The following is a 13,666-nucleotide window of genomic DNA, read 5'->3' on the forward strand; positions in this document are numbered from 1 at the left end:
GAAAAGTAAATTCATGTCTGTACAGTAAACTGCAGAAGAAAAAAATGTCAACTCTTCAGCAATAAAAAAAGGAAAACAGATTATCTTGAGTAATTTTTGCTTATTAGTATGGTGGAATTGCATCATCGAAGGTCGGCAGCAAAGACATTGGTTAATAAAATGGTATTGAATGCACATTTATTTGTATTATTTAACATATTTAATTATTGCAGGTTTGCGTCATATTCTGAGTTGATTTTCACAGTTTTTATTCATTTTGAGGAATACTGAATCTGTTTTTTGTGAGTGAGATGAATTAATGCATGTTCATTTTTTTAGAACTAACATCTTACTTCTGATTTCTCTCAACATGACAGGAGAGCTTTTAATCAATAAATGGGGAGAAAAGTAACTGGTGTTACTTCTTTGAATTGAAATGTAACTCAGATATTTTCTTGTCAATTAAAAAGTAATGCATTACTTTACTAGTTACTTGGAAAAAGTAATAATATAATATATAATATATAAATAATATATAAAATGCGTTACTTGTAATGCATTACCCCAACACTGTACATATATATATATATATATATATATATATATGTACTGACGCCAAGCTTTTGAATTTGGTTAAATGCCAATCTTTGGATCTTTTTATTCATCAAAGAAACCTGAAAAAATGTTTGATCACAGGACTAAATTACATTTTAAAATATATTCAAATAAAGCAGTTATTTTAAATAGTACAAATATTTCACAATACTACCCATTTCATTAATATCACCTGTTAGTCATTATTGTAATAATGACAATGTCCTTAGAAAAACGACATTTCTGATGGGAAACTACAGCAGTAAGTACTGGAAATATAGATATGCTGAATTTGACTTAAGATATTAACCTAATGTTTAACGTAATAAATTGTTAACCATATTTAGAAAACTACGTTTTAAATTATTACTGTTTTATTCTTCTCTCTATAGAATTTTCATAGAACTTTTTTTTTCCTGACAGTTTGGAGTAACCTTACACAAACATACTTTTTTAAATCACCACAAAAAAATGTTAAGCTATTCTTCAGTATGATGTACATGTATATATTTGTATGTTAAAACCTAATCCTGGTTTTCATAAACGCTTTGAGGTGGTTTTAAAGTGGTCTTACCCCACCTTTAAGGTCTTATGGTGGTGTTAGGGTCTTACCATATTTAAGATGTAAGGGGCATAAACACTATGCTGCAGCGCCACCTGCTGGCTGCATGTTTAGATCATTTGAACAGCCAAGTGCTATTTTATTTTGGTAACCCTCTATTATCAGTTATTTCCAGTTATAATCAGTCATGGGAAAAACATGCTAAATAAGGGTATTTCCGAAGTGACACTGCATGGGGTCTGAAAATTGCGTAATCGTGCATGTGTGCCGATATGTGTCAGTCCAAGACTACTCAGTTAAAGCACACCACATCCCATTTTTGGTATACTTTATTTTTCTTTTAAAGTGGTATACCATTTTGAAAAATGCAAAAATATGGAAAAATACCCCAAGTTACAATTATTGCACATAAATCACAATGCACCATTACAAAATACTCATAAAAATACACACTAGAAATATATAGATATGGGTAAAATTTACTGGGAAAATGCTACATTTACGTGGATTAACAAACTGTATGATAACAAGTCTAACATAAAATCTATATAAAATCTGTAAACTCATATAAAAGTAAACATCATCCTCACTGGGTTCTTCAGAGGTAGACAACTGGAAGGACAACTGCAAAAAAGAGTCAACACTACAACAACCAGGGTAAAGTGCAACTATTTTGCATCAGATACAATGCTTTGATTTTCCATCAGCACCAGGACAAATCCAACAAAACTCCCACTTCATCACAAAACGTCGCAGACACACGTCGCTAACATGAAAGGCTACACCCCTGCACTAGCAGGAACTGCTGATTCATATTTCAGTGAGAATGACAGTCAGCGGTTTGTTGTTTAGCTCACTGTCTGTTTCTACGTAAGAGTGTCTTCTCTCACAGTTGACCATAGACTCTTTTACAGAAACAGTTCTTTATTGATCCACATGAGGGTGCGCGTGTCGTTGGGTTTACACTCGTACTCGATACTGTTGAAGCTGTTTCCCCATTGGCAGTGGTCTCTCTTGTTGTAGTTGTAAAACTTGACCTGCCAGACGGTCTCGAAAAGTCCTGCCTGAGTGAACTGTCGAGCACAGAAATGGCATATCAGCTGAAACTCTTATTTTTACAGTCACATACTTCTTCAGGCTGTTATAACTGATGCATTGTTTCAAGACCTAGTGAGCTGCATTGCTGTACTTTTTATTTCTAAGAGTATTTTCAAAGTGAATCCTCAGGTTCTCACCTGTATGTTGACCTGAACAGGTTGTCTCTCTCCGCTTTTGGTGTGTGTTACTCCCTCAGTGTCATACATCCCAGTGTACACTACAGACTGAGGGTCTTTAGACTGCTGCTCCAGAGGAAAAGTCACTCCACCAATAGTCATGGATCTGAGAAATGAGACGTGTAGGTGAGAGAAGGAGAGACTGTCACAACAACAACCAAAAATAAAATACACCAGCTAAATTCGACAGTGCATACTGAATGTCTAATATGATTTCCTTATCATGGTTTAGCCTGTCAAAAACCTCTTTGACATTCTGAATATCACTTATTTCACTGCGCATATATGCTTAACGAATACCTCTTATATTATGTATAACGAATACCTCTTCTAAATGAAATGTCAGACATCTTTGCCTGGATATATGTAGGCCTACATGTAACAATACTACATGCATTACAACATGCAGTCAGTCAAACATGGCTGATGCCTTAATCGTCTAGATTTGACAGCCAAAGGAAGCAATCTGTCAGCTCCCTCTGTCAGTGCATGAGACACAGTCCATGTAGGATAAGCCCCACCATCATGACATCCCATATGTATCATCACACGCTACATACAAAATTCATTTATTTTCATTTATTTGTACTCATAATCAGCACTATGAAACATGCACAGCCCACAATAATAATTTAGCATTATTGTCTTGTATAGGTTATGTCAAAGTATCACTGTGCTGCATCGGTCATTTGCAATTTTACATCACAGAATAAACATGTCGTTTATTTATTCCAATAATCCTGAAAAATAAATTCTCAGTCCTTGATATGCCCCCAATGCATCTTATCTCTCAATGCAAACGAGGCTTTATTCACAACAAGACATTTCCTATTAAAATGAGACAACTAATAATATATATTTTAATTTCTGATGCACTACAAATGTACTCACGCCGCCTCAACCGCTCCCGGTTTAACGACCACGTCGATCTTGTATTTAGTTCCCGTCAATAATTTGATGGTTCGGGTCTGACCGAATCTCGTCCCGTCCGATTTGAAGTAGACGGGTCCGTTATTCGGAGTGGTTTTCAGCGAAACGCCGATTTTAATCAGCTGGGGTATGTCAGCCATGATGCCAAATGATCCGGAAAGGCAGTCAGGTGCGAGAAAACAGGTCAAGATATTTCAGCCTGAACTAAATCGTTACGTCGTAACGCGTGAAAAACGCATCGCAGAAAGCACGTCCAAAGTCATGTCTGCTGTTCCTGTCCATAATCCCGAACAGTAATCCGAACAAGCGCATGTCTGTACGACCTAATGAGATCAAGAGAGAGGCGGTGGATCCCACTCCAGATTAACCCGATACAGCATGTGTGTGTTTGACTAATTGATCATTGAAATATTCCTATGCCAAAATGAGTGATTTCCAGTACCGCAGGCTTCTATTGCTCAACGACACCAAGTGTGACGAGTACGATTTTGCAGCGAATAGCCACTGAGAAATAGCATCAAAATACCATGGCAGGCTGTCCAGCTATGCTATTTTTAATTTTGAACATGTCCCATGACGATGCCATGCGGTTTTGGGCATCAAATACAGTGGTGTTTCTTTAACTTTCTTAGAGTATGCTGTAGATGACATGGTAGATTTACATGGACAAGAACCAGAACCCTGTAGGCTATAATATCAAAATACAAATCACAACGGTATTTGATTTAGTAATCATTTATTACAATACAATATTTATTAGTATCATAACGCCACACAGTGGTACAGCCACCATCTGATGTATCACTGTGTCATAATAGTTCCACCTCAGTGCTTTTTGTCTGTCTTCAGTTATTTTGCATGTAACAATTGGGTTCCACTTTTGCATTTGAAAGCACTGATGAGGTAATAAGATAGAGGCGGATTATCTCATATACTGAGGTACAACTCTCTCACTTCCTTTCAAAACCACGTGTGAAAAACACCTTTTATTTGTTTGATTAAAAAATTAAACAATCCAGTAAACTGGATGATGGTTTAAATTCTTAAATGAGTGTTACAACATTACTTTATTATTGTTGATAAACCGCAAACACAGCCTAGGCCCTGTCCCTCTTCAGTTACCGCAGACATGCAATGCACCGGTCTTCTGTAACACTTCTTCAACTCTCTTCATTCAGCTTCCTGTGAGAGTATAGTTTCTCTAATGTGATTAGTTAGCTGAAGTATTATTTCCCACAGAAGGTGCAGGCCTCTAAATAAGTGTTTCATTGTGTCACCAAATAGGTTCCTAAAGGGTCTTCTTACCAGGAACCAGTTTTTGACAGTATGGTTCTTTGCAGCTGTTAAATGTTTATTCTAACAATTTAATATGATGATATTATGCATTGTTCACATTCATATTAAGGCCAGAATGAAAAATATGACAACAACAACAAAAAAAACTCTTTCACTATCAGCCATGGGCTTGTTATCACTAAACACAACTAGTATAATTTGCCCTCTGACTCGTTTGCTGTGTGGGTTGGAACACAGAGGAAACAAGCTGACCGCCTGTCAGGCAGTGTGCAACTTCCCTTTCATCAAAATGTGTCTATAACTGTCAACTGAGGTTACACGTCAGACACAAATTCAGCTGAACTGCATGGGTCTTACATTCACCACTCCCTGTAGACCGAGACTCGCAGCTGTACTTCATAGCTATGGAACCAACCACAATCAGAGAAGGATACTTAGTGAAAAAGGTAAGACTGGGTTTTACCTTTCATTCTTCTGCCATTCTGTGGTACAGTAGTAGCTTTTCTATGATGTGCTTCAGGGTTATGGAGAATTAAGTTGAAATGTGTCAGTATCAGTATCACTGGTGACCTTAAAAGGAAATTTTACTGACAAGTACAATTAAAGATATTCCAAAACTCTTTATTTAAAATCAACAGACTACATAAAAAGAAAGATTTCGGTGTTTATCCAAACAGGACGTTTTGGAAAGTCACGAATCTACATATAGTAGATACAATTAAAGATACCTTTGCAACTGAAACTTCAGATTAACCCAATACAGCATTTGTGAGTTTGGCTAATTGGTAAATTTATTGAGGTGTACAATTTTGCAGTGCTGGCACTGAACAATATAGGCTATTACCATAAAAGTACCATGCGAAAGTCTTGGTTTTTGAAAATGCACCATGACAATACCATGTATGACAGTACTGATGTCATGTGCTGATGTTTTGTCATGTTTTTCCGTGAAGTTGCGAAGTTGCTCTATTTTGGGAATAGACGTTGAAACAACTTCCTTTTCCAAACACACAATCATTGCAGCATGTAACATACATTTAACTTTGTCCGCATTTTTTTTTTACTGTAATAGTAATATAACTACTTTGTGCATCAGGATCTGGCAGCTGAAAATATTTTCCACCCACTACTGTGTTTGTCAGCTAAAATACAGAACTGAAAATGACCGAAATTGAATGTTCGCACTACACTGACATTCTTTTGTGTGCTATAATTCACAGTGCTGATGTAATCCTTTATATCAAGCGATATGTTCCTTTAGCTGTGGAATAATGTAACAAGCTATTTGTCTATAGCTCAGCACTACTGCTGCGTTTGTGTTCAGTATTTGTGTCAGTCATTTTAGGAAGCTACAGCGGTGAACTGTTCTTGTTTTGCAGGGGACTGTGCTCAACTCATGGAAGGTGGTGTGGGTGGTGTTAGCAGATGATGCCATTGAGTTTTACAAGAAGAAGACAGACAACAGTCCGAAGGGAATGATCCCTCTGAAGGGTGCGACTCTGACCAGCCCGTGCCAGGATTTCACTAAAAGAACGGTGAAGGAATCACACTTTAAGTCTTTAATACCAGCGTACTGCTGACGTATCTAGAGTTTTTCCATGAATATCTTTTATACGCTTTTTTTCAACAGCTAGTGTTTAAGGTCAGTACAGCCAAAAACCAGGACCATTTCTTCCAAGCGACACACCTAGAGGAGAGGGAGCTTTGGGTTAAAGACATCAAGAGGGCCATCACTTGTTTACAGGGCGGCAAGAAGTTTGCAAGGAAGTCAACGCGCCGATCTATTCGATTACCGGAAAATGTTAACCTGAGGTAATACACTGTCTATTTCAGTTATCAAATTGGATCAGATTTGAAATATTTCTGATCTCACTGCTGTTTTTGCTAAAAATGGACAATAAATAAAACTGTTAAAATATTGCCTTTGTTCTCTGTTTATAGTGAGCTGTATATTTTAATGAAAGACCAAGACAAAGGGGTTAAAGAGCTGAAGGTAGAGAAGGATAAAAGGCTGTTCAATCACTGTTTCACAGGTAAAATATTTACTCCAGCTCCTGAGGCAAAATGAAGACCAAACCTGTCTTACTACTACAGCTACTACTATAAATGAGAATGATGATCACCAAGGTGTTTTCTCTAGAGGACCATCTCCATTTAATCTCTTTAATCTTCCTGTGAGGTTTGTTGACCTTCTCTTGGTCTGCTGGCAGGAAACACAGTGATCGACTGGTTGATTTCTGAGGGGAAGTCCAGAAACAGATCCGAGGGACTGATGCTGGCCACCGGACTGCTGAACGAGGGATTCCTGCTGCCTGCCGGAGACGTGTCCAAAGACGGGGCAGAAAAAGGAGCAGAGTCTGTTTTTCTGGACCAAATCGACGCTCTTTATTACTTTGTGAGTTAACAAATCACAAGGCACAGTTAATTATTGGCTCTGTTCCATAAAGCGATTTAATGATGTGTTGGATATTCTCTACAAAGATATTCGTGTCAGTATTCATCAGTTATAAAACTAATTTGATTCTGTTATAAAGCAGAAGACAATACCATTATTATTTAGCTCAGTTCATGTCAATTTCATTTCGTTTTGTTCTCATTTAGTGCTGTCAAATTGATGATATTACTGAATATTAAGTGCTTTTTAAATAGGGTTCGTATAAGGTGCTTAAAGAAGTACCTGAATTTGACTTTTGGAAATTTAAGGCCTGGAAAACCCTTGAAGATAGCAATATTTCTGAAGAGGTGCTTGAATTATTGAAAGACAATGTATGTATGTAAGAAGTGTTTAATTTTGTCAATAGGCACATACAATTTCACGTAAAATTCGTAAAAAAGTAAAAAAAAAAAAAAAAAAAAAAAAAAAAAAAAAAAAAAAAAACATACCTTTTTTGCTTATTTCAGTTAATGTCAGAAAACAATCAAGCTAAACAAGTATGCAAAGAGAGAGAAAAATGAACCAAATCAGTTGAGTCATTTACACAGGAACCACTCCGATTGATTCAAACTTGTGACTTCGATCATTCATTTCAAGCGATTCACTAGCAAAACCCAGATTAAAATAAAAGAGCCATTCATTTTCGAATTTTGACATGGCTTGTAACAATTTTAAAGAGCATGTAGTGATGGGTGGAACAGAGCTTTTTTGGAACTCCAATTGGATCGTGTATCGCGAATCATTTGTTTCAGATTGGGACTTCAAATTGCGAATTGCGAATCATTTGATTTACACTGAAATATTGCAAATCATTTGATTCAGGTGGGGATTTTGGAGCGTGTATTGTGAATCATACGATTTAATTTGGAACGGGTTTGTGAATCATTTAGTGAACTGAATGATTCAAATAAAATGATTCTCGTTACGCAGTTTGAAGTCCTGATCTGAATCAAATTCAGGGGGTTCGCAAATCTTTTGCTTTAGATCGGAACTTCGTAGCACGGATCGCAGATCATTATTTGAAATGGAAGACATTGTTCGATAAGTGAGATATCTGACTGAAGGGGGAAAAAAGCGCTTGAAAAGTCCTTGAAAGTGTTGGAATTTCATTTTACAGTATCTGTACGAACCCTGTTTAAACCCCAGCTAAGCAAGCTAAATGCGGCAGTGGAAAAGAAACCCAAGCCAGGCTCAGTCGATGGACTATTTCTCCTCTGGCATCCAGCTCCTTGAAGATCGGGATACGATACATAGTGAGCTGGCTGCATAGGCAGAATTTTAGGACATCATAAACACTCCTTGTGACACGACGGCCTGTTTTAAAAGGTCCTATCCCTTGAAGAAACGAAATATAAACTTAAAGTATATTTTAAATATAAAATAATTAATTCAAATGTAATCAAAATAGATTTTTTCTTAGCAATATGTTAAAGTGAAACTGAGTATTTAAAATCGATAACTTATGACTCAGTTAGGCGACATGGGACGACACGTATAGGGCGCGTGCCGGAACAAATTGCGTGTCTGTGAAGCCAGAGCTGTTGTTGAAGGTGTGCATGTGTGTTGATCTGCAGGCAGATAGCGGTTTCTTTTGTGAGGGTTACTCCAGTGATGAGGACGTGGTCGTGAAGGAGGAGTTCAGAGGGGCCATAGTTAAACAGGGCTGTTTGCTCAAACAGGTAACTGGTAAACACCAATGCTCTTGCAATGCTGGTTGGTGGTTTAATGTGTAAATGTGTGATTTGACGAGTGAGTCCTACAAAACCTGTGATATCCAGCATATGATTCAACCTCATATTAAAAAAGATTAACAAGCATTTACAAGCATATACGATATCAGATGTTCATCATCATTTCTTTTTCCTACACAGGGTCACCGGCGAAAGAATTGGAAAGTCAGAAAGTTTATCTTGAGAGATGATCCTGCTTATATCCACTACTATGATCCTACCAAAGTAAGCGTGTTCCTGCCATCTCTAAAGATCAGTTTGTTTTTCATGTATTGTTAAAACACATTTTTGGATCGTCTGTGTGTCTCTGTAAGGGTGAGGATGATCCTCTCGGCTCCATTCACCTGCGTGGCTCCGTTGTGACTGCGGTGGAATACGTGCCTGATGGTATGACGACTGGTCTATCTAAACAATACAGATAAACACATTTCACCATCCACTGCTTTATAAATATGCCGTTCTATAAATCCTAATGGGGCTAATAAATATTGCAAAACCCATCACGTAACATGCTTCACTTCAAAAATAAAGAGAAAGATTTTCAACAAGATTTGAAAGAGGAGCAGCAAAAAACAGAATACAGCACATCTCAAAATGGTGGCTACTGTAATGGCTAGTCTAGATGTAAGAGACTAATCTTGATCAGCATGAGAAGTGTAATCAGATCAACTATGAAGTTTGTTTTTAGGATAAAGTGTTCAGAAGTTATAACGAAACGAAAATAAAAGCTGTTATAAATTCACTGTAAACCACGGCTTCACCGGGCTTATTGCTTTTATAAAACCGTTATTCCATATACATAGTAAGGTTTTACAAAATAAAACAGAGCAAATAAAGTGTAGTGATATAACTAAAAACATCATTCTTCCGCCAAACAATGTAGTTCCTCAAAAACGGTTGTGGTTGCAACAAATTGGTTGCCAAGCAACACACAAAAAAGTAAACAAAGGTGTATGTTCGAGAGTAATGTACAACAGCTTCGAATGCAGCTCAACCAATCAGAATCCAGGACCGGAACTATCCGTTTTATAGTCGTTTTTCCTGAATGCGGAAGTCAGCCTGACTTTTAGCTTGAAGAATGCTTTGCCTTTCCAGTGTCCAGTGTTTCAAGTCAAATTAGCGTATATTCCGAGTTGATAATCTAATGTATGTTTTTAAAAAGCACATGGCACCATAGCGCCATCATTTTGCAATGTCGCAATGACAGTCATTTGTCAGTGCCTCGCTCCTCAAAGTTTAATGAGTGTGTAGATGACAAGAAGCTGCCGACATTAAAAACAGATGGGTGCTATTTAAATGGGTTTCTATGGAGACCGAACAGAAGAGCATCCAATTAGAAGTTAGAATTTGTAATGGCATCGCTCATCATTTACTCAGGAAAAAGGTCTATTAGTGAATTTTTGAACTGGTGATGGCGCTATGGAGTATGTCGTAGAGACCCAACAGTTTGTCTGATAGCTATTCAGGACCAGTTCTACCAGTGTACCAGATTTCATCCTTTTCCTATGTATGGCTGACAGGGCTTCCATAGACTCCCATTCAAATAATAATAATAAAAACACAATAATTACAATAGGGGCTAGCACCTTGAACCCCTAACAATAACGGTATTTAAATGGCAAAGCATTTATACAATATGAAATGTACTTTTATTGAAGTTTCCCTCTCTTATAAACTCCTGCAGCCAAGAGACACGAGGTGGATGGGAATCTCTTTGAGATCATCACGTCTGACGAGGTACACTATTACCTACAGGCAGCGACAACCGACGAGCGCAAGGACTGGATCAAAGCCATACAGAGCGTCGCAAAGTCGGGAAAATAACTGTATTAGATCCGTCCTGCGGTCTGAAGAACAACAAACTCACTCGGTAAAGACATGCAGAGTTAAGAGTGAGGATCTGTCTGAAGTTTCGTCTGCGCACTAAATATGTCTCCTCTTCAGCATTTTCTAAAAATAAAGATTCCAGTTGGTTGTTTCACCTTCCGCATTTGCACAAAACAAGAGGCTTTTTAGCTCCCATGTGACACAATTTCTCATGTTAAAAAAAACAAAAACAACTCACACTAAAAGTAGAGACAGGATGTGGGCAAATGTGTTGTTTCACCAGAAACTGATAGTAAATGGCATTGATGTGCCCGTCCAGAAGTGTCAGCACAGTGGAGAGCGTGTCAAGGGAATCTTCAGTGTCCAGCATTTTCCTGTTTTCATTTCAAGTAGTACCACTTCCTGTTTCTCATCTTAAGTGGGTCTAGATATAGAGCTGTAACAGTCTGATGGTGCGGTGGTGTAACGCAAAACGGTCTCAAAATATCACAGCTCTACTCTGCTCACTATGCGGATATAGTAATCATCTAGCACTGTCAATACATATTATTTTAAAGACAATTTAACTTTGGGCAACAATAAAAATGAAATAACACTTTGAAATGTTTATATATGTTGAAGGTGCACAGTCTAGTTGTTTTAATTAGTGTACTTGAAACTCTTTCTTGGTTTATTTATTAATAGAGAGTTTTTTCCCCCTGATTTCTGGGATATTTGTTGTACTTTTAAATGTTTTTTTGTGGTTTGATGTTACTGTTTAGAGAGGGGGTGATTCTTTGTTTTTTGTGTTTTTTTTTGTTGGTCTTGAAATGTTGCTAAGAAACATGTAAAGTTGATATAATGTGCATTTCCGGACTTTACAGCTGCTGTAAATTTTCTGAGGCAGCAGATGGAGCTGTTGTCGATACTCTGAGGATACTTGTAGTTTTTTTTCCTTACACTATTAGGATAGCAGAGCTTCAAAGGTTACATTTTGCTGTTCGCTTTTCATGTCACCAAACAACACTACGCTATTAGCGTCTCTACAGAGGCAGCAGATAATGAGCACTGATGTTAATGAAATGATTAGTAACACATTTCAACATTTTAAGCACCCAACTTTGTAACTTTGTCAAATTTTAAACACCAAACTTGGTAACTTATTAACATTTGAAGCACCAAACCTGGTCACTTTTTATGACACATGCAAAGATAACAACACACTACTCGGAAAAGAAAATGACTGTTTGCAGGGGAAAACAAACAAACAAAAAACTATAGACTTTTATTTGCATAACATGTACAAAATATTACATAGCTCAAATATTAACTAAATAATTCATGCCAGTGCTTTAACAAAAATACAAGTTTCCATTTCCACTGTAAATCCTTCTGAAATCCTGGACCAATAGACTTTGTTGTAACTTTGATGCTGTAAATGTGAGTTTAGTTTAACTGATGCTGTCAGTCTTGTTTTGAACACTGAGAAAGGACTGTTTTTTGAAACTGCTTTTCAGCATCTCTGAAAGGCTGAGCTTATGGTGAGCCATGTGATTCTGATATATGATTCTGTTTTCAATACGCTCACCTTCAACTAACTCTGTCACACTGACGCCTGCTTTAACACCTTTCACTCACAGCATACCGAGTGCTGCTGTTTAACAAAGGTCAAGTGTGAGCACTAACAGTTTTCGGAGATAACTGCAGAATTATGCAGAAACATGTTATCACACCTTCACAGGAGCCACACCGTATATATATATGTATTTACACACACCTCTGTTTCCTGTTTACTGACGCTTATTTCAGCCCACAGTCGAATATATCTATCTACATATCGATCTAGCTATTATCATTGCTTTGGTACAAATGCATTGAGTGACTACACCTGTCACATTACATAAATGCATTTCTTACTCATACACAAACATCACCAAAACTCTATGTACCTACAGTCCAATTTGCATGTCTACTCTTTTCAAAAATGTTGAATTTTATACAAAACTGAGTAATACAGCGATTTGCTATATGTCTACAATAATACCATACTGAAATATATTCTAATTCTACAAAATGAAATACTTTCGAAACAATTCGATGTAGCTGAACACCTACACAGGTGTTAGTCTTTCAGCTTCACTGCATCTAAAAGTGGTCGAATTAGGAATAGGAATGTTGCACTGTAATGTAAACATGTTCTATGCAACATTTACTACAGTAAATTCTAACAGTAGAAAGTGTCATTCTTGTTTTGTAAAGAAAACTTACTTAAGAATACATTGTTATTTTACCTGTTTGTGTTTTGGAAAAAAATACTTAATTTGAGACTCTAATAATAAATGTGATTGCATTTATGGAGCAAAATATAAAAAAAAAAAAATAAGAAGATGAAAAAATGTGTCTACATACCTTATGGGTACAATATGCGTGTTGGTTCCTGCAGTCAGATGATTAGGACACAAGAGGGCAGTAAATGTCCAAAAAAAAAAAATAAATAAAAAAATAAAAAAGTTCTGCATTATGAACAGTGCCATTTATTATATATCTAGATTTGCCTTAACAGATGCTGTGTATATAATGTTATAGTTTAACAACAGATTTCTACAGAATATATTTAGCTAACACTGCTGATAACTACTTTTTATAAATATGAGATCAAAACATTTAAATTCAAAGTATAATATAAAATTTATGCAAAGATGCAAAGTTATGTCATCAGATGCAAAGTTCACTTTTACATGTTGTTTGAACATAAATGTGTGTTGGCAGTGTATGTACACAACCACCCTGTAATGATAAAAATCTACCCAGTGGTTTTTAATTAATCTGTAAAAATAATTTCCTCTTTTTCAAATCAAGCCATTCTCAGCATCTTGTCTGTGTGACGACACACCAACAGAGGCCGCTCCCACAATAGATTGATTGACATGACCGTCTTACCGTAGACCCGCCTTGAATGAGCAGTAACAGTCCGATCACCATTGTTTCGATTCCGAAACAGGGATGTAGACAAGAATGGCTCCTAAGCGATTGAGGCTGTTATTGGATGTAATAATGAACA

The 13,666-nt window shown here is 36.9% G+C and overlaps 2 protein-coding genes across 2 annotated transcripts; one reads left to right on the top strand and one right to left on the bottom strand.

The window, feature by feature from the left end:
* Positions 1 to 1,474: 1,474 nt before the first annotated feature.
* On the bottom strand, positions 1,475 to 4,013 carry cnrip1b (cannabinoid receptor interacting protein 1b). The gene is made up of 3 exons (XM_051125362.1): positions 3,301 to 4,013; positions 2,371 to 2,515; positions 1,475 to 2,208 (listed from the first exon to the last, which is right to left on the bottom strand). The coding sequence occupies exons 1-3, from the start codon at positions 3,477 to 3,479 to the stop codon at positions 2,044 to 2,046; spliced, it is 489 nt and encodes a 162-aa protein (XP_050981319.1). The 5' UTR covers positions 3,480 to 4,013; the 3' UTR covers positions 1,475 to 2,043.
* Positions 4,014 to 4,919: 906 nt separating this feature from the next.
* Positions 4,920 to 13,182, top strand: plek (pleckstrin). The gene is made up of 9 exons (XM_051126579.1): positions 4,920 to 5,081; positions 6,015 to 6,170; positions 6,266 to 6,447; positions 6,577 to 6,668; positions 6,846 to 7,030; positions 8,644 to 8,748; positions 8,941 to 9,024; positions 9,114 to 9,186; positions 10,484 to 13,182. The coding sequence occupies exons 1-9, from the start codon at positions 5,040 to 5,042 to the stop codon at positions 10,621 to 10,623; spliced, it is 1,059 nt and encodes a 352-aa protein (XP_050982536.1). The 5' UTR covers positions 4,920 to 5,039; the 3' UTR covers positions 10,624 to 13,182.
* The last annotated feature ends 484 nt before the right edge of the window (positions 13,183 to 13,666 follow it).

This window comes from Labeo rohita, chromosome 13 (genome assembly GCF_022985175.1).
Source record: "Labeo rohita strain BAU-BD-2019 chromosome 13, IGBB_LRoh.1.0, whole genome shotgun sequence".
Classification (NCBI taxonomy): Eukaryota; Metazoa; Chordata; class Actinopteri; order Cypriniformes; family Cyprinidae; genus Labeo; species Labeo rohita.

What these genes read in the sequence shown, in the direction of transcription:
- plek (XM_051126579.1), top strand. Translation starts at nt 5,040, where the DNA reads ATGGAACCAACCACAATCAGAGAAGGATACTTAGTGAAAAAG. An exon ending in AAGGATACTTAGTGAAAAAG is followed by an intron (nt 5,082 to 6,014) that starts GTAAGACTGGGT and finishes CTTGTTTTGCAG; the next exon opens with GGGACTGTGCTCAACTCATG. An exon ending in AGGGCTGTTTGCTCAAACAG is followed by an intron (nt 8,749 to 8,940) that starts GTAACTGGTAAA and finishes TTTCCTACACAG; the next exon opens with GGTCACCGGCGAAAGAATTG.
- cnrip1b (XM_051125362.1), bottom strand. Translation starts at nt 3,479, where the DNA reads ATGGCTGACATACCCCAGCTGATTAAAATCGGCGTTTCGCTGAAAACC. An exon ending in CCGGGAGCGGTTGAGGCGGC is followed by an intron (nt 2,516 to 3,300) that starts GTGAGTACATTT and finishes CTCATTTCTCAG; the next exon opens with ATCCATGACTATTGGTGGAG. An exon ending in CTGTTCAGGTCAACATACAG is followed by an intron (nt 2,209 to 2,370) that starts GTGAGAACCTGA and finishes TGTGCTCGACAG; the next exon opens with TTCACTCAGGCAGGACTTTT.